The sequence below is a fragment of the Ictidomys tridecemlineatus genome, chromosome 7, assembly GCF_052094955.1.
Source record: "Ictidomys tridecemlineatus isolate mIctTri1 chromosome 7, mIctTri1.hap1, whole genome shotgun sequence".
NCBI classification, from domain to species: domain Eukaryota; kingdom Metazoa; phylum Chordata; class Mammalia; order Rodentia; family Sciuridae; genus Ictidomys; species Ictidomys tridecemlineatus.
In genome coordinates, this window is record NC_135483.1 from 90,764,228 (window position 1) to 90,785,468 (window position 21,241).

The 21,241-nt window shown below is 46.4% G+C and overlaps 1 protein-coding gene across 7 annotated transcripts in view; it reads right to left on the reverse strand.

The window, feature by feature from the left end:
• Mgat5 (alpha-1,6-mannosylglycoprotein 6-beta-N-acetylglucosaminyltransferase) overlaps nt 1–21,241 on the reverse strand; it is a 328,673-nt gene that overhangs the window by 8,910 nt on the left and 298,522 nt on the right. For all 7 annotated transcript variants that reach the window (XM_005315937.5, XM_078017215.1, XM_078017214.1 and 4 more), the window contains 2 exons: nt 15,263–15,337; nt 3,639–3,796 (listed from right to left, as the gene is read on the reverse strand). In XM_005315937.5, coding sequence (XP_005315994.1) covers nt 3,639–3,796; nt 15,263–15,337 — 233 coding nt within the window. The remainder of the gene's footprint in view (nt 1–3,638; nt 3,797–15,262; nt 15,338–21,241) is intronic.

Below are 21,241 nucleotides of genomic sequence, written 5' to 3' on the forward strand. Positions count from 1 at the left end.
AGTGAGCAAAAGTCACCAGAGAGGTGCCTCACTGGATTAGACAGCCTCCCTAGTCCAGGGGTCCTCAGTCCCTAAGAGATCCCCGACCTTTTCAGGGTACACACAGGGCTGCATGTGCCTCTCTGTCTTGGTGATATCTATCTTGCTGAGATACACACACCCTTCTTCTCAGAGACTCCAAGCACCATGTGTGTGTTCTCCCATCCTCTCTCCCACAGTTCCACAGTACTCTCGGACTGGCCCATGACACTTTTCTTACAGGTTGAGTTTGGGAGTTTCTGGGACCCCTCAGCACTCAGTGCACAATTTTTGGCTCTTGAAGAAGAATAAGAGAGCAAATTCTCCTCCCATGGGGCTGCCACCTTCTCCTGACCACAGGAATTAGGCTAGGAACCCCAGCACTAGGTGGAGGATGGAAGGCACCAGCCCCTCCCGGACAGGACACAAGCCTGTCCTACCTCCTGCTCCTGTTCCTCCCACTGGTCCCTGCCCCAGAGTGCCTGCCTTCTCTCCAAGTCCTGGTAACTACTCTGATTCAGGGCCATCTCCTTTCTTGGTGCCAAGGCACACACAGTCTAGACTTCACAGCTCAGAAGACCTGAGGGGCCAACACAGATGCACCTGCTTCAGACAGTGTTATGCCTGCATCTATCCATCCTATGCTGAAAACATATCAAAACATGCACTGAATACCAACCTACTGACCACACCAGCTTAGCCACACAGCACCTTGTGGAGCAGGTGGTTCCCTCTGGTGACCGTGTGGCTGACTGGAGTCTCAGCTTAACCCCACGACCCAACATCGTGAGACAGTATTAAACTACCTACACAAAGCCTGGAAAAAGATCCGAATTCAAATCTGGAGCAGAGTTTCTGCTGAACATCCATATCCTCACATCAACCTATAGTCAAAAAAATTGTAAGCCGAACCATCTTATGCTAGGGGTCACCTGCAATTTAAAATTTTGGAAGATACACCTTTAAGGGGTAGCTAAGGGCTGGGGATGTGGCTCAGCAGTAGAATACTTGCTTAGCATGTGTGAGGCCCTGGGTTTAATCCCCAGAAAAACAGAGGTAACCAAAATTTAAAGTGGGCTTCATACTAACACATGTTCCTTTTTATGGAGCTGAGTCCTCCCCGCACTGGGCCATGCTGCAATGATCTCTGGCACTTCAAGGGCTTTTTGCCCTTTTTCAGAGACCCCTGGCCTGCTCCTCCCTGATTCAAGATGGCCACATGGATGCTCCAAAGGACGTGATTGATGTAATCTGTTAAATTCATACTATACAGCAAGGACAGGTGGCTCTTAAAGGTTGCGGACACCCCAAGACAGAAAAGAAGCTTAAGCTCAGCTTAGAACCAAGTCCCAAGTTGGAGAAGCAAAAGCAGCCCTAGCTTGTGGAGCTGCTAATTGCTAATTGGCCATGAATATGGATGGGCCAGGATTACCTCCACGCTGAGGAGGCACTCAATAGACTGCCAGATAGCTGGGGTTTTTTACAACATTATCTGTATTTACAAATGCATGAACAAGTTATTCAGTAGGGCTCTTATGTTCACAGAATTAATTTTAGACGGCTTTATTACGAAATTACCATTCATTCCAGCCTCCTGGTAAGAAAACCCAAATATCCACTGTGGGGAGGGGTGGAGGAGAGAGCGATCGCCTGGCACAGGGTCTGACTGCAGGACTGTCCCACACCATGCCCCTCTCTACTCTGTGGATCTGCATGAGGCATGAAGGAACAGGAAAAGGCGGCAGTCTGGCCAGGAAATTGGTTTTTGAACTCTCCCGCCTAGAATTGCCTGGAAGGAGGGGCCATTCTGTTCTTCAGCAAGAGCTATCCATTATCATCCTGTTGTCACCCAGGATGTCCCCACTCTACAGCTGAGAAACTGATGGAACAGAGGGCACTGACCCCTTTCCCAGCAGTTGGTTGCCCTTTCTGTTCCCACTGACCCAGACCCTTATCCTGAAGGCAGGCCACCTGCGTGGGCTCCAGGCTAGTTCTGAGCCAGATCTCAGTCACTGTACAGAGACTAAGTGCCGTGACTCCCTTCCACACTTGGAGGGAAGACCCACTGCTCAGGAGTCCCATGCAGGTCTCATTCCCAGGAGGCACCTTCTTGTCCTCCCTTTTCCAGAAGAGGCTGCATACAGGCAGAACTAGGAGTACAGTGCCAATCTGTACCAAGCAATTTCAGAATTCCTATACAGTGCTCAGGGTTCTCAAAAGGCCATCTTGCCCTGGGAGATATCTGCAAACGGAGCCAGTGGAAAGCCGGCCCCAGAATTCAACATCTCTGCTGTGGAGTTGGGGGTTCTGTGTCAAAGCCAGCCCTCTTAGGAAGCTCCCTCCCCTCCTTCTTCTGGCCTGTGCTTTTATGTTACCTCTGGTTACCTACCCCATAAAAAGCCTGGTTCCCCTATAAAAAGAAAAAACAGCATCCCTCACAGCCCTGCTCAGGAGAGCATCCCTACCAGCAATGCTGGAGACCATGCATTCCAAAGGGAGTTTTATGCCATGTTTTAGGATACAAGACTCACAGGAGGGAGCAGGCCAGCACAATAACCACAGTGGCCGGGTATGAAGCCAGAATGGGGGAAAACTGAGCCCTGATCCCCAAGACCACTCTATTCCTGAAACATCTCCTTCAAACCTAGGACAGCACAACCATTGGACTGAATCTTCACAGTTAAGATAGCAGTCCTTATTGTTTATAGGCATGTATTTTGGAGAAAATCCCTTATCAGGGAAATTAAGGTGGGAGACTAGATGGTGGACCGAGGGTGGGGAGTGATAAAATTTAGGAGAGCAGAATTCGTACTGAGAGGGATCAGGAGGCAGAAGGCAGAAGAAACCTCATGTGGAAATCTTGGAACTATAGATGTCAAACTCAAATGCTGATGCAAAGGGAAATGAATGGCATCACTAAACAAACTGCAAGTATGAGGCAAGAAATTCCAGGAACATAAAGACCCCTCCAGATACAGCCCTGGCCAACATTCCCAGGCCTGCACCTGTGTGCTGGGGAGGGACCCAGCAGTCAGGTCTGCAGAGGCCTGATGCATGATGCACCAAAGGTTCCCGAGGAAAGTTGGAGAGGGGAGGGGACCAGAAGAGGGGAAGGTGGCACTTGGAATCTGTTGTGGGCAGTTTTGTGCCAGCTGCTCCTCCCCATTTCTCATTCCTTTCCGACTCCAAAGTTGAAGATGCCACCTCCTTCCTATCCTGCTCAGACTCTGCCGGGGGCCATCTATGGATCTGGCTGCTGTCAGAGGTCTCAGGGGTGGGTCCACCCAGGGCTCTGATTCTGTGCCACCTCCACTCCCTGTTCATGGGTGTGGCATTAGCAAAACCAACATCTCCCATGATCTCCAAGGCCAGATGTGGCATTATTTATGCAAATACAATGCCCCTACTCAGATCCCAAGTATACCAGGTGACTTCATCTTACTGAACACTGAAAATGTAGGGGTCCAGCTGCAAACTGCTGCCTTCACCCCATCTTTCCCCCTAAAGCCCACAGCCTGGAAACCGAGAATGAGCACCTCTCAATCTGACTCTAACCCAGAAAGCTCACAGAGGCTAAGTTGACCCCCTTCCGTTCTCTCTCCCCATCCCAAGGTGCTTACTTCAGTAGGTCCTTGTCCTTGTTGAGGTGCTGGAAGAATGACGGCTCACAGATGAGCTGGTTCTCCTGGCACACCTGCTTGCAGGACTGCCCAGGCTCAGCAAGCTTCACTTGTAGGGCACTGAGGGGCGGCCACATCACCTGCCCGTGACAGAAGTCCTAAAAATGAAAACACAGCCATCAGCCAAGGGACCAAGGATGCAACTGGGCATCTCCACCTCTGCCAAGCCATCTGGAAGATGAGAGGGACCCACCCTGCTGTGAAAGAAGAGTGAACAGGAGAGTTGGGAGCCAGTTGTACACACCCCGAGCCAGGTCTTGATTTGTCTCATTACCAGATTCCTCAACCCCAGAGGGGGACAACAGCAGCATCTCCCATGCAGGGCTGCGGGGTGAGGGGTGACATCTGCAGTGCACATAGCACCTACTATGGTTTGACCATGAAGTGTCCCCTTAAAGCTCCTGTGTTAGTGAAGGAATATTCAGAAGCAATATGATTCGTTTATGAGAACTGTAACATCGGTCTGTCCTAAATTGAATGGGTGGCAACAATGTGGTGACGATGTCACCATCGTCACATCAGTAATGCCCCAAGGGCTATCATGATCTGCCCTTGAAGGCACAGCCTCACCCACCTGCACCAGCTGGCCAGTTCACCCCTCCTTGAGTCCCAAGCCTTTGTAAGGATTTACTGAAATTTTGCAGCTATCTAGTATGACCTTGTTTTTACTCAATGACAAAATGCTGAGGCTGTGAGGTGGAGGACGCCACCAAGGACCCATAGGCATCCAGAGCATCACCTGACACAGTCCAACATCCTTGCCAGGGACTCTGTGCTTATTGGTTGGAAACAGTGACTACTATGTCACAGGAACTCAACAAGTAGAGACATATGTGAAGGACACGGTGCCCCTAACAACATATGGGTCATCTGGGGCAAAGCCAGTCTCTCTGGGATGTAGAGTGAGGAAGCAGCACGCTGGAGGGAGACGCAGGGGTGAGGGCGTCATGAATGATGAGAAGCTGGGGAAGGGAGGGTCAGCCACTCTCTGACCTGGGACCTCCTGTCAGCTGTGCCCAAAGCAACCTTATGTAAGCGCCAATGATGACCCTGGTGCCCAGAGCTGCTCTGCTTGCCCATACTCAATGGACCCAAGGCAGAATGGCTCCAAGTCCCCAGACGACTCGACCTGCTGAAGATGCTACCTGTACAGGAGCACAGAGGACCTGTGTATGATACTCCCTCAGGGAAGGGCCAGTCCTCAGGAGTGATGATTAGAATGCTGGGTGCCTGGGTGCTTTCTGACAATATGCCCCACAGAAAGAGGGGACACATGCAAAGAAACCATCTGCAACAGCATGGCAGCATTGGGAAGATGAAGCAAAGGGCTCCATACCATCCAAAGGTTGAATTTACACAGACACCTATTTAAAGACAAATAATACACCAAATGAGGAGGTTTCCATGCACTGACATAAGAACATCTCTGAGGCATGCTGAGCAGTGAGAGGAATCAGGAAAAGGGGACTCCCGGTGTGTTTCCATCTGTGGCAGGCGCTGGGGTGGGGAGGCACAGACATACAGAAACGTGTGTGTGCTATTCCAAGAACACCTCCTGCTGGTCATGCTGCTGCTGAGAAGGGAAACGCAGGACTAGGCTCAGGAGATTCACTTTGCAATGTGTGTCCTTCTGAAAGACTGTACTTTTCCTCAGGTTTCCTTTCCCACTTTGGTGTGGATGAGGAAATTAGTCATCTCAGGGCCCAGAGCTCCTGGCACTGGGGCACACAGAGGAAACGTTCTGTCCCACCCTTGTTTGTTGCAGAGAGTGTTGCATGAGGGACCTCCTACTGCCCAGCAGGTCCTCTAGCAACGAGAAGGGTGCGGCTCCCCAACAAACTGCATCCAACAGAGGCCTCTGGCACTTCTTGTGTGTGAGTGTTTTTATTATTTTTTTTAAACCTTGTCCCTGTATTACTTTTTAATGAGTAAGCCAAGACACAACAGAATCCTCCCCGATTCTGCAGCCAGCAGCCAGTGAGGTCCACCCTGCCTCTCCCGTTTACTAGCTAGGTGAATCTTTGGGCAAAAATACTTAACGTTTGGAGTCTCAGTTTCTTCCTCAGAAAAACAGAGATAAAGATAGTGATGATTCCCTGTGCTGCTGGCTTCTCTTTGCCTCCTTCTTAAAGGAGGTTAAGCTGCTGAGAAAGGCAGCCTGCAGGTGGCAAGCCCCTGGCAGGACCTTATCTTTCAGTCTCTACAAAGGACTGCATCAGACAGGTCTCCACATCACTCTCCCCTGATGAGGGAACTTCAGTAGTCTGAGTTTGTGGTGAAAGAACAGAAACGCTTCCCCCAACAGTGGGCAGAAAATCTAGAGCCGGATTCCTAGCAACAGAAAGCACAAGACTCCAGAATGGTCTAATAATTCAGAGATAGGGAGAAATACACTGGATTATTTAGGAATGTTGAGATGCAGCCTAATCTTCTGAAAGTGAGGCACGGTGGCAGGTAAGCAGGGTGTCCTGAGACCTACACAGCCCTGGGCATCACTAGGCAGGGAGACACATCTGACTTCTTGCATTCACAGTGCTTTTGAGTACAGTCTAGGCCCTTGCTCAGCCAAGGGCAGCAGCAGTAATGTGGACCTGGACCCTGTCACTAAGAGTGACAGCATGACTGCACAGACCCAAATGGGACACTGTGCACTGATGGCCACTGCTCTTTCATATGACAGCATGGGGAAGCCTTGCATTTTATACCCTGTGCATTCCACCAGGATGACCGTCATCAGACGGGAAGAACGAACACACACACACACAATGACCTGGAGTTATTGGTTATGAGAACTGAGAACTGCAGGGGCATTTGGAAGATGTCCAGGCTGACATTACTGTGCTGTCCACGGCTGAGCAAGGGCTGTGCAAGGGCTTAGACTGTACTTAAAAGCACTGTGAACATGAGAAGTCAGATGGGTCTCCCTGCCTAGTGGTGCCCAGGGCTGTGTGGGTCTCAGGACACTCCGTTCACTGCCACCAATGTGGTTTGCCTGGCTGGCTAATGTAAGCATCTCTGCTTCCAATTTCTTAGGAACAAATGGATAGCTTCACAGCTTTTAACTATAATAATAAAGAGATGTGAAATCCAGCACACTCCAAAGTCTACAGGACAGGCAAACAACCAGCAAACTGACATCAGACCATACTTGCCTCAGATGAAGCCAAGTGGGACTTTCTTTTGAATAGGCCCAAAGGCCCATCTGTTAAAACCTGATCTCTGGTATAGCACTACTGGGAGGGGGTGGATCCTGTAGGAGCTGTGACCTAGTGAGAAGTCCTAAGGTAACTGGGAGTGTGACCTGAAAGTGATATTAAAAATCTGGCCCCATCTTGTCTCTCTTTGCTTCCTGACCATGAGGTAAGAGGTTTTGCTTGGCTTTTTTTTTTTTGTGTGTGTGTGTGTGTGTGTGCATGTTGCATGAAGTAGTGACATAGGCCCAAAGCAATGGGGCCAATCAATCATGGACAGAAAACTTTTCGGTTTGTAAGTTGATTATTGCAGGCATTTTTTATAGTAACAGCAAGCTAACTAACACACCTGGATTAGGCTGGGTGATTAAAAACCCATGAAGGCTAAAGTGGAGCCTGGATTTTATGGCTTCTAAGAAAACTGACATCTCTCTTCATGAGCACCTCAGAGCTGAGGAGAGCTTCTCTGTACCTCTTGAGTTGGAGGAAGATTAAAGAAACTTTCTTATTCATTCTCAGCCTGTACAAGGCCAGAACTAAAGTTAGAACACAGATCCCACTGTGTTGGAGAGGAGGTGATGTGGCAAAGGACTGGATGGACAAAATTTGAGGCCCTACCACGTGTCACATTACACAGCAGGTCTGACCTCCATTAGAATGATGCTAACAGGGTGTGAGAATGGCGGCAAATGTCAGATGCTCCATGAACACTTGTCTCGATCCTTGGGCTCCTCCTGGGAAGAGCTGCCTCCACCCTGTGCGGCTTTCAGGCCCACCTCATTGGAGAAACAGACTAGGCAGCCCCAGATAAACAGATGTCCCGTACCTGGTCTAGACCAGGGCAGGTCAGGGCAGGGCTGCGAGGTCTGGCAATGGGAGTTGGCCTTAAAGCTACACCGTGGGCTTCCTGCTTCTTTGTCAACCTCAGCAGCCACCCTTCTTGGGTCCCTGGCAACAGGCCTGCTCAGCTCACTTCTGCACAGCAGTGCGGGGGCTCCAGGCACCTTGCTGCTGCTCACCAGGAAGACTGTCTGGCGTCCTCCCAGGAGGCCCAGAAGATCAGGAATAGTAAAATTAGCAGCAGGACCTTCTTAAAGCTTGGGGAACCATCTGGAAAGCCTGAAGGTGTTCTCAGAAAGTACACCAGGAGTAAAGTATAAGGGACCTGGGGGCTTGGGCTGAGATCCTCGGGGGGGCTTTATAGATATAGTCTCCCAAGCTTTCTCTGCCTGTCCTCTCACATAAAACTGGGATAGTACCATCTGTCCTTCATCCCCAGATAATTCCTGTGGAATGGAAGTGAGAGGACTAAGGAGAAGGTCCCTGAGATGTTCAAGGTAATGCTCTAGGCTGGACCATTCTGAATAGACAAGCACAATTAGTAGAAATTTGGTGACTAGTTGAAATAATTGTTAGAGAGGCATGCAGATGGAGTGTGTTCTAGATATACACAGCAGTTTCCAATCTGGTTAACAAGCACTGGGCCAGAAGCCTCTAGACCACTGCTGCCCTGGTCCAGAGGCTGAGGCCAAGCAGGAGGGGTAACATATGACAATTCATGCAGGACGGCCACCTCTGGGCCCAGATGCTCGCAGGTAGAAATGGAAGTCCCTGCCAGAAGCTTCCCTTCACTGAAGGTGCAACCCCTACTGGGTACTCACAGGAGGCTGGAGGTCTTCTGTCTCATTCAACCACAGCACAGGCTAACATGGCAATGCCAAGGCACCTCATCTCCTCACTACAGGCACACATTCACTCATCTGTTCATTCAACACATATTTGCTAAGAGACAGAAAAGCACCATGCATTCAGAACTTCACAAATAGTCCTTCAAGCCTTATGCTGGGTATTAGAAATAGGAACACGAAAGACACACAGTCTCTGGACTCAGAGGTTCAGTGCACAGGCTAGTAAGAGAAGCTGACACTTAAAAAAATTACAGAACAGAATAAAACACATGCCCAAGAAGGAGGTCACCTGGAGGAGCAAAAGAGTGACAGTGGTAGCAATTAGAGAAGGCTTCTAGAAGATAAGGATTTTCTAGGATGGGTTTTACAGGCTGAATAGGAGTTAGTGGCTTACCACTAACAAGGTGTTTTGCATATAATTGATGCTCATCAAAGAGATGTTGAACAGAACTAAATGGTCTTGGCATCCTGGGACTCTGATAGTAGCAGAAATAGAAAAGGAGACTATTCCAACCTAATGAGGCATTTATGCAGCCAGAATGAGACATACACAGTAATTTCCAATCTGGTTAACAAGCCCACTTAGAACACACACCGTCTGCATTCCTCTCTAACAATTATTTCAACTAGTCACCAAATTTCTACTAAATGAGCTTGACTATTCAGAAATTCCCAGGCAGTAAGCATAAACCACAGTGAGAAAGGTTTACTCACCAACAAAATCTATGAGAAAACAGGTAAATGCAAGCTCCATGAGGCGAGGTATGGGTGCTGCCTCTATCATGGAGGCTAACTGGTGACACAGAGAAAATGAGACTCACAAACCAACCCCAAGAGCTAGAGAAGACAGGGTGGGGCTGCCTCAGGGGAGAAGCACCAGGTGGAGGGGCCATCCATGCCAGGTGGGGAGGGTCACCTGCTAGCTGCAAAGCAGAGGTGCGGGAACAGCAGAGAATACCATCTATAGCATGTACAGCCTTCACCACAAACCCTCCACCCACCAGGTCCTGGCCAGATCAATCATGGAGTTACTAAAGCTCTGACACATTAGGTGTACATGGATCTCTATGGAACCCACATTGTCTGGAACTGAGAAGACAGGTTCAGATGTACAGGTCTAAAGGCAGGAGCTACAGGGAATAAGGTCAGGAATTTGCAAAAAAATAAAAATAAAAATGAATAAAAGGGGGGTTGATAGGACAGGTTCCAGACCATGAAAGGGGGATGTGGCTCACATGCAGCTTCCCCGGGGGCCAAAGCACACATTTGTTTACCCGTATGATAGTAGTGAAATCCAGGGGCTGGCACAGAATGTTCAATAAATACTGATGACTGATTGGGTTAAGTCAGCTCAGTTGCCTGTTGGCACCCACCATTCTTAGCCTGCATGACCCTCAAAAGGAAGTGAACACTGTCCCCAGGTGCTTCACCAAAGGAGGTGTCCATTTGTTTTCATAAAGGCAACCAAGAATGTGACTGTGAAGCTGAGCAATAAGGACTGATGTCCACAGACCATCCTTACGCATGTCAATCATCTGAGCCAAAAATGGACCTCAACAGTGACGCATAAATCTACCATATTTCATTCTCCTGGAACACTGGGAGTCTCCTTAGGAGAAAGGAAAAAACACATCCACACAAACAGCGGATGTTATAGCAGCACTCATCACATAGTCAAAATGAGTGGGGGTCCATCAGCTGGCAAATGGACAACACATTGTGGTACATCCACTCTATGAAATACTATTCAGCAATAAAAGGAAATAAATTCAGATACACACTACAACCTAGAGGAGCCCCAACAACATATGCTAAGTGAGAGAGGCCAGAAATCTCCAGAAAAGGCAAAGCTGCAGAGAAAGGAACAGATAAGTGATTCCTGAGGTGGAGGCAGAAACAAGAACTGATTGCGGACAGATATCATTTTGGGGTGATAGAAATGTTGCTAAACTAGACTGAGGTAGTTACTGTTCATCTTGATCAATTTGCTAAATAAACACTGATCGCGTCCTTATATGGAGTGATTTTTATGGTCTGTAAATTACACCTCAGTGAGGCTGTTAGAAAAAGACACCTTGGCTGGTTTCTGGGCTCCTGCAGCAGCAAGCAGCTAAGGCTTTCAGAGTGCTCATGTGGGCCAGCTACAGTTCTTAGCCTCATCATGTATTAATCTATTGATTCCTCCACCAACACCATGAGGCAAAAGCATTATCCCTTTTTCACAGAAGAGGAAAGAGCACAAAGAGGGTGGACAACCTGCCCAAGGTTAAAGTCAGTGGCAGTAGAGCAGATATGAAGATTCTAGAGTCCAGCACTCTATTGCCACCCCTCCAGGCTCCAGGAGCAGATCGACAGTAGCTTCAACTATTTCAAGAGTAAAGCCAGTGCCCATCTTCTCCCCCTGCCAATTCCTTTTCCTCTTTTGTTCGGGGACCTCTGTCACCTCCACCATCTCCTTGCCCTGGGACTACCCAGACTCACTGAGAGGCTTCCCTTGTACCTAGAACATACACCAGTAAGTTCCACCTGGACCCAGAGAGCTTAATTAGTTTCCACTGCTGTTTTTGGACTTGACTCTTCATCCCTCCATATCTCCAGCATGCTTTTCACATGAATTCCAAGGCTCTTTACAAACCATGAGTGTGACTGACCATCCTGCACATTCACAGTTTTTATGTGGGGAGTGGAAAATAGGGTTGAAGAGAGTCTATGTGTGGCTTTCAGAAACCCATGAGAACACTGTCTTTCCTTGCTATGTTATCTAGCTGGAGGCAAATACAAAACTTCCCTAAGAAATGCACAAGGAAAACCTTAACAAGCCTGGACACACTCAGGGAATAATTGCCCTTGATCTTCAATTACAAGGGACTTCCCCCTTGGCACTCACTACCCCTTTGCTGGAGAGAGCCTTTTAAAGTGCTCATCTCAAAGAGCATGCAACCCAATCAACATTTGTAGTATAGCAAAGAGTCTAGGGTGGGTGCATGGAGGGAGAAGAGCAAGCACTCCTCCTAGAGCCAGGCTTCTTTCCCTCTGGGTGCATGCATACCAAGCTGGCTGGATCTGAGGAAGGTTTCTTGCCAGTGGCTGTTCAACTGTGCACTAAAGCCTGGGGTGCTCTCGATTGCTGTCAATTGACTTCCTCTGGTGCCTGCCACCTTGGGTAAGCATGATGGACGACCTTGAAAGTGTTCTGGGATAAAAGCCCCTGTGTTCCCCTTTCAGATCACAGGGAGGACTCTGAGGCTGAGATCAGCCTAACAAGCACTGTAGCTCCCCTGGTTCACACATAGGAAGCTCCTGCTTATGGCTGCAGCCTTTTCCATGTACACCAGAGGCACATTCTCTCCATCCTCGCTGCTCTTTGAAGATACTCTGCTGGCTGTAAAAATAACCAATGCCCCAAGCTGTACAAGACTGGGACCTGGAGCTCATAGTGAGAGGCTGGAGACTCAGTCTGTGGGCCAATGGGGTCTGGTCTGGCATTGGGGGAATATTCTGGGTTTGATAGAATTCCTGGCATAAACTCAAACTATTGCCCTTTTAGCAGCACTGGGATAATGTTTTACAAGAAATTCCCTAAATACAAGATTCCTAGAGATTTTTCTAGAGCTCCTGGTAGCACCATTGCTGCTCACCCTGTGGTAAATCTTTTCTTTAGCTTATCCCAGAATCAAATCTGGACCCTCCAGATGAGCCTTGGTCTTTTCACACTGGTTCCTCCTCCAGCCTTGTCTCCCATGCCACCCTGCTCTTCAGCACACATACCTATGCATCCTAAAATTCACCGTCATTTCCTTTTTGTTTTTTAGGCCCTGGAATCTCGACATGGTGGGCCCTGCCCACTCTTTTTCAGGACTTATCTCCTACAAGCAGCCTTCCATTACTCTTGCCATCTCTCCTGTTCTCCTCCCTGGGGACTGAGTTGAATGATCCCAAAGCACCCTGGTTCCATCACTTGTACAGAGTTTAACCTGCAGGGGTGCACTGGCTCTATGAAACCTCACTCACCCAAGGCCTCGGACTTCTCTTCCCGAATGCCTGCACAGCGCGTGGCGTGCTATACTAACAAGTAGTCACAGAGTTGATGAGAGAGTCAATAAGGCAGGTAAAAAAAGAGGTATCTCTGGATTTCTGTGGCCAGAATATCCCTGTAGAAAAGTCTCTATCCAGAAATGATGGGAAGGAGCAGTTTCATTAGCATGTTTTCCAGAAGAGAATTTTAGTAGTATGTTTTAGAATATTTATAATTTTAGTACCAGGCTGGTGCTGGGCACATGGGACTGTGAGGTGAACAAGCCAGGAGGAGCTGGTGCTAAGGAGCACTTAACAAGGTCTGTTTGGGAAATGGGACCTTCCTGCTTAAAAGGAAATCTAGCATTAGACTCAATGGAGGAGCCGAGTCCTCATAAGGACTGGCTGGATTCATAAGCTGACTCAGGGAGGAAAGAAGTAAAGATCTTCAAATAAACCTGGCCAAGAGACATTTATGTCTGCTGGTGACTTTCTCCTAAGAGGAGGCAGGACCAGGAAAAAAGGAAGAGAGTTTCAGAAGCAGCCACAGAAATGGAGTAAGAGCTCAAGAGAGCCTCTGAGAGGGAGGGTATGGTAGGCACAGCTGTGAGGTATCAAAACCCTGTGCCAAAGGTGGTCAGTGGCTCCTCTCCAAACCTTCAGGGAGGTCCACCAGGGAGAATGTGAGAAGCTGATCTTAGGGTCACCTGCCACCTCCTGAGTCTCTAGCAGATGCTTCCAGTGCAGACACTACACTGTATTGAATCTTGACTGCTCCACCTGTGAGCCTCATGCCTGAGAGTCCCGGTTCCCATTATGCAGAGAATGGAGTTATTATTGCCACCTCCTGGGACTACTGTGAAGATTAAATGAGATGTTACCCAGTAAGTAGTTCTCCCTTGTCCTCACGGACACGTTCTGAACACCAACTGGATGTCTGAAACTTTTGTAGATAGTACCAAATCCTATATATCTTTTCTCCTATGATAAAGTTCAATTTATAAATTAGGCGTGGCAAGAGATTAACTAAAATTAAAACAATAATAACGATGCACTGTAAAAGAAGTTATGTGAATATGTTCTTATTTCTGTCTCTCAAAATATCTCACTGTACTGGTATTTTCCATTTGGTATTTTTGGGTTGTGGTTGACTGTGGGTAATCAAAACCTTGGAAAGTGAAACCGCAGATTGGGGGGGGAGGGGGAGGGTACTGTGACATGTTTCAAGTGTTGGCATAGCATCTGTGTATACATGGCAGTTAGTTATGATAATGCCACCATTCTGTAGTCATGTACTGACCGAATGAGATGATGAGTCCAATGTTACGCTCTCCTGGAAAAGCTTGAGAAGTAATGTATGAGATATATCATTATTAATGGGTTATCACATAATTTAATATAATATAGCATAACATGTTCAATAACAATACTAGGTTACATTTATTGAGCACTATGTGCAAGGCCCTGTTCCAAACACTTTCTGTGTATTAGCTTATGTGATCTTCCCATTAGCTCAGTAAGGTCCTCTTATTATTCTTATGTTACTGAGGGAAGAAGGCACAGAGAAGCTGAGTAATGTCTGTCCAGCTCATAAAACCACAGACTCATGGTGCTAAGAGCTGAACCTAGCGGCTGGACTGGGGCGCACATCCTTTTGCAGCTCTCACAACCTGAGATGATCAGACAGGCCATCCTGAAGCCCATGTGCCACGGTGCTCGCTGTCCACCATCCACCACCTTACTTTCCTCAAACCACCAACTCTTCCTTTTGAAACTCCCTCTGGGCCTTCATTCTATTGCCTACTTAAATTTTCAACTCACGGTTTCTATTTTCAGTTGGCTCTGTTGGTCCCCCACTGGGTAAAGATCCTTTACGGCCTAGACCACTCTGCCCTGCCCTTTAAAGGGAGTCTCTTATATTTGAAATCTGGTCAAGGAGTTCAGATTCTCCTACCCACAGGGGTTCCCAGTCTGTCTATTTCTAGCTCTGGGTTGCTTTTGAAGCCCAAGGAATTAAAACATTATAAAAGGAAGGTAGTGACACTCATGGCCTTCACTTCTAAGGACACAAGCTGTAGTTTCCAAGCCCTGTTGGGGGTGGTGGAACTGTGTGCACTCTCCCCTGCTTTGGAGTTGAAGTCCTTCTTTTATCTGTTTTATATACCTAGGATTCGTTTGAAAGGGGTCTTGTGTGAAGAGATATTTGAAAAACCACTAAAAAGCCCTAAAATGCTTAGAATTATTGAGCACATACTATTAAAAGAAAGCTTAGAAACCAGTTTCAGTCCTTGCCTTTCTTGGGGGGTGGGAAACGAAGGCAGGACAGACAGCTGTCTGTCTACCCCTCCTAAGTCCTTGTGATGCCCCCAGAGCCCACTTACTGCACAAGCCCTGCCGGTCAGGGAAAACTCTGACCTGATCATCCCGTCTCCCCTGCTTTCAGTGTCCATGTGACCTTCCACTGTCACCAAGAACATCCCCCAATGAAAGACTGCTCCCTTGGGTGACCATGATGGTGCTGCATTAAGAATTCCAACAAGGCATTATCCAGATTCTGGAGACTTCCAAAGCAGGCAAATAACCACAGAAATATTGTGAGCTCACAACTGTTGATGAGAACCTGATGAGGGAATGGGAAGCAAGGAAAGATGGACTCTTTGACAAGACTTACTTGTTTTTCGATGAATGCATTGATTCGCTGCAACATCCCCTCACATGTGAATTCGTAGGGCATGTATGGCTCAATCTGCGGAAACAGAACAAGGCTCCATGAATGAGGAGAATATACCACACGCACCACTTACTAGCTCTCCTAGAACCCGCCCAATGCATGAGTGTCAATGCCTGCAGGCAGCCTTGGGAGAGACTGGAAGTCACCAGTTTCCCAACTTACCCTGTCTTCCCTAGGTGCAGTCCCTGAGCAGACTGTCTACCATCCACAAGTCTTTGATAGATAACACATGAATGAAGCAGTGGCAAGAAAAGCCACCATTTTTTTTTAAGCTACAGTGAAGACTATAAAAGGGGAAAGGCACTAAGGTTAGTGTTTAGCACACAGTAGGCATGCGACACTCGACAGAAGGTGGAGATTTACCACTTGCTAGCAGGTAAGCCCCCTGGGGTAAAGTTATGGCTGTGTCATCTGCATCCCTGTGTGCACACAGTGTGGGACAGGTAGGCTCTTAGCATGAATCTGTTAAATGAAGACAAGGTTACACTGCTTTGAGGAAACCACACAATGAGCTATTTATGGACCCACAACAGTGACCGGAAAACTCGGTTACACTCTTAGGTGAGTTCAGCACATATGGAAGGAACTCATGGTACAAAACTAAGTGATATAAGGCCCTGAAGAGCCCAGCTAGAGGACTCTGGGAGGTCAGAGGGCAAAGCAGACTATGTTTATGAGTCCAGAGAGCCAAGGCTGGGGAGTGAGGAGAGATGGCAGCTGTTCCAGGTGGAGTAGCAGAGGAAGCTGCAGCTCAGGACTGTGGATGTTGGTGAGAGGACACAGGAAAGACTCACTGATGTCACCTAAAGCCTTGAGATTTCTAAACTGAGTTGCTTGAACTTTCAGGGGGGCAGAAAACCCTGGGAGGTGCTCACTATTGTGGGGGAGGCATTCCAATCTACACTGAGCATGGAGAGAAGGGGAAGATAGGATCTCCACTGCACAATGTTTGCTAGGACGCTGAGGTCTGCATCTTCAGCAGCACACCAATCTGAGATGGGAAATTCACTTCGGAGAAAATCACCAGCTTCACAGAGCCCTATAGCCCCTGGGGGTGTCTGAGTGGGAAGGAGCACCTTCACCTCTTCCTCTTGAGTCTACACTTACCTACCTCAGATCTCTGGGGTAGAGAACAGGACAAAGTATCTAAGATCTGAGGCCTGCTAAACGTGAGACAATGGACAGAGGACATTCCTTAGTGGGCAGCCACGTAGTTGGTCTCAGGACATCCTCTCCCCTTTTCTCTTAAGTTTATGTTATATTTAAAATCTTAAGCCATGATTTATAAAAATTGATAACATATCTTTATTTATACACAATTAAATGCAAGTAGTGTGTTTATAGACAACTGGATGCCAGTTTCATCACACAGGTTGGATCTCAGCCATACCTGTCCACATCTGTCTGGATAGTTAGGAGAGGCTGAGCCTCTGTAAGATCATGGACACTCTTCCACAAGAACAGAGAGGTCACCTTCCTCATCTCTAAAGAGCTCAACCTTTCTTGAAGAACATATTCTCAGCTTGTTTGTCCCCATTTTAAGCTTCTGTAGCTCAGCAGGGCCATTTCTGACCTAGATATAGCTCTTCATATGAAATGTGAAATTTTATTTTCTTTTAAAGGGTATTTATTTACTCAACTCATGGATGATTCAAGAAGCTTTATGTAACAGGCCTAGAGAAATGTCTCCTCTCAAAGGATACATAGGAACCAAAAGAAACCACTTAAGGCAGAGGACATGGCATATCTGGATTCATTTACAAGTAGACAAGTAGAATTCAGAATTAAACATACATTGGTTTTCTTCTGTCACAAGACCAAGAGATCTACTTCTGTGGCAGGAAGCACCCAATGGCCATTCTGACAATATATTCCAAAAGGCATCCATTAGAACACATAAATTAATGAATTCAAAAGATTCAATGTAGTAAATACAGAAAATGGCTCTTCCTGTTCTCCCAGTCATGCCCAATTTAACCAAAGGGATGCTGACTCATTCATTGCTCTGGGGCCAGTTCACTGTTTTAAAGGATATGAAGCCAGTTTTCCTACAAAGGAAAAGCAAAAAAAAAAAAAAAAAGGAAACTGTATTCCTATGCCACTGCACTGCCAGGGGGACAGTCCCCCTTGCCATTCCAGTGTGGGTGGGAGCAGCCTCCTCTGCATGGGAAAGCTCTCCAGACCCTGGGCTTAGGGGACAGAGAGCAACAGCATACCCCAGAAGTGGAAGCTGTTTCATGGACTGAAGGGAAGGGACAGCTTTCTGCCTAATAGACCTTCCGGAACAAGTGAAGGCCACTTTGGGGTATGGAATGAAAGAGAATGCTGAAACCACTCCCAGTTCCAGAGAAACCCAAGTAGGCTCAAAAGAGAAACAAGAGCACATTTGTGGTCATCCTCCTTTGTGGAAAAAGGCCTGTTACTCATCCAACTAAGGCCGAAGGCAGGATGTTTGCAGGCTACTGGCCTGCTGGCTTGGAAAATTTCTATGAACTTCCCATCTTCTCCTCTGGACCTCCTTTCCTGTGAGATTTCCTGTGTCCACTGAAACCCACTCACCTTTGCAAATCTTACTGGGACTGCTTTCAGAAATCAGCTAAAGCCTGAATGGTCTCACCTAACAGGTGGCTTGACATCATCTGATGAAAAGATGGTCTTAGAAGGTACCAGAAAACCAGGGTTTAAGTCTAGGTTCCTCTTTTACTAGCCATAAGGTTTTAAGTTAGGGAGATCTTATATTTTCTCTGGAGGATTCCAAATATAAACTAGGTCATGTCATTGTCCTGTTCAAAATTTCCCACCATACTTAAAAATACAGTGTCCCCAAGAGTGCCTATTTAAAAGCCCCGTACATCTTCTAGTTCCTAGGAACTGTTTTACGGTTTCCATTGTTTCTGATGAGTAGTTGGCCGTCTTTAATATCATCATTCCTCTGAACATGTTTTTCTCCAGCTAGCTGCTTTCAAGATTTTTCCTTCTTTTGTTTCTTGCCCTTTGACTATGTGTTTTTCTTTTTGTATTTTTTCCTGTTGGGGTCCACTGTGCCCTTAGCATTTGTAAGTTGATTGGAAAATTCTTACCCACTGCTCTTTCAGAAATTTCTTCTGTGCCAGTCTCTCCCTTTTTTCAGATTCCAACTACACCTAACTTATGCCACTTAATTTTGTCCCAAAGATACCACATACCCTTTTCCATTTCATATTGCTCTGTGTTTCAGTTTGAATAATTTCTATTGACGAGTCTCCAACTTCATTGTTTTCCCCTTCTGCTATGTATAGTCTGCTTAGAAGCCACTGAAGGAATGCATTTCTGACATTGTATTTTTCTTTTCTAGAATTTTCATTTGACTTAAAAAATAGCTTACACCTCTCTGGTGAAATTTCCCATCTGTTTACATATATGATGTCCACTTTCTTCCCCAAATTGTTCAATACATTTATCATAGAACTTTTTTTTGTGTGTAGGTGCTAGGGATGGAAATCAAGGGTGATCTACCACTGAGCTACATCCTGCCCTTTTTATTTTTTATGTGGAACATTAAAGGTCTTGTTAAGTTTCCTAGGCTGACCTTGAACTTGTGATCCTCCTGCCTTAGCCACCTGAGTTGATGTGATTACAGGAGTACATAACCTTGCCTAGCTTATTAAAATTTTAAAGTTTTTATCTCAGAATTCCAATATCTCGACCATCTCAAGTTCTGGTTTTGTTGATCGTTTCCTCTCTTAATGATAGGTCATGTTTTCTTTTTCTTTTTTGGGTGTCATGTAATTTAAAAGTCTTGGAATTACATATGAGAAAACACTACCAAATTTCTGACCCGTCTCTAACAATAACTTTTATGACAATAATTTTTAATATTAATCTCTTTCCTTATTCCATACTTTCCTTTTATTCTATTTTGTGTTTTTTTTAATTATTATCTTAACAAACTAGTGAAAAGACTTGAATTTGATTCCAGGTTTTACTAGTTACTAATGTGATCTTGCAAAACATCTTTTTAAGCCTTAATTTTCTCATCTATATAATGGAAAATAGTCCCACTCAACATGTGAATGTAGCTTTATTTGGAAATAGGGTCTTTGTAAATGTAGTCAAGATGAGGTCAACACTGATTTAGGGTGGACCCTAATCTAGCACAAGAAGAGGAAAGCAGAGATACACACAGGGAGAAGCCACACTGTAACGAAGGCAGAGAATAAAGCTCAGAGGCTTTAAGCCAAGTAATGCTCGAGGTTGAGAGAAGCTTGGAGGGGCAAGAAAGAATACAATAGCCCCCTCATCAATGGGGGATACATTCTAATACTCCTTGTGGATGCCTAAAACTGAGCATAGTACGAAACTTTTTATATAAGCACTGTGATAGCACAATAGCTGAGCTGATAACAGATAGCTACTAAGTGACTAAACCAGGGTAGGTAGTGTATATAGCATGGATATACTGGACAAAAGGCTGATTCATGTCATGAGTGGGATGGAGAAAGATGGTAAGAGATCTCATCAAATTATTCAGAATGGTATGCAATTTAAAATATATGACTTATTTATGGAAATTTCCATTTAATATTTTTGTAACATGGATGACTATAGGTCACTGACATCGCAGAAAGTAAAATTTCAGATATAAGGAACTACTATATAGTCCAGTGGAACTACTATATACTTCACAGGGTGCATGATCCTCTGCTGACATCTGATTTCAGGCCTTTAAAACTGAGAGACTACATTTCTGTTGTTCGAGCCATCAAGTTGTGGTACTCTGTCACACCAGCCCTAGATAACTAATACACAAGTAACTCTGGGACACAGGAAGGAAGATCCTTAAATCTCCTCGGGAATGACTCCCTGGTGGTAAAACTTTAGGTGTGGAGCAGATATTTTCAGGCAGCCCAGTGGGACCACACTTCACTAGGAACTTCTATCAACTGGGTCAGTTGAGTGTGGGGGACTTCAGCCTACAATTGTTGAGACTGGGTTTGGGACTACATACATGACCATTGGGAAGCCGACAGCTACACCAAAGCCCAATGCTCAGACCATCTTCAAGGGGACAAAATATGGATAGCATATCAGAGTGCCCTTGCTCCCCTGGAGGTGCTCTCAACTAAAATTGGCAGGTTAGTGGGCCACCAACTTGTTATCATCCCATTCTGTTTCCCAAAGGGGAACGATGTTGCTTCAAAGAGATAAACTGGCCATTCATCCAGGATATATGCCCTTCTTGGATCTTCCCCTTCCACGGAATCCATGCCTTATCCATGCCATTCACAGTTTTGCTTTGAAAATTCCTACTCAAAAGACAACTCAGAATGCAGCATTCACCAGAAGCGCCCCCCCCCCCGCCCCTTCTCCCATCCCTAGATCTTCTGCATGTTGATTTTGGCACTGACCATCATCTGCGCTGTTAAGCATGTGTTTGTTTGCTAACATCAACTCCTCCCTCTGATCCAGGTAAATCACAGTGCTGAATACTAGGAATATAGCAGGCAGACATATATGTGTTTCTTTCATGTTGCTTATAGTCTAGCAGCAACTCAGATGGTCTAAGAAATAAGAAACACTTCATAGTGGCTAAACACTTCCTATGTGGTAGACATTGTATTCAAGCACTTTGTATATGTGACATCATTTAGTCCACTCAGGTTACCAGTCAAGTATGTAATATTAGCTCTACATTACAGAGGAGGGAACTCTACTAGTCACTGGAAGCCAAATCCAAAGTGTGTAAGTCCAGCCCACCCTCACAGTACACTTGCATGATTCTCTTAAACATCACAACCAAGTGTGAAGAGTGCTTTGATAGGAGAAGCACAGGGGCAGTGTGTACCTGAGACAGTTAACTGCAGGATCAGGACAACTGAACTCATCCCAGGTGGGCGGTAAACTCCCACAGGTGGTGAGCCAGCCTCACCTGTGGTTATG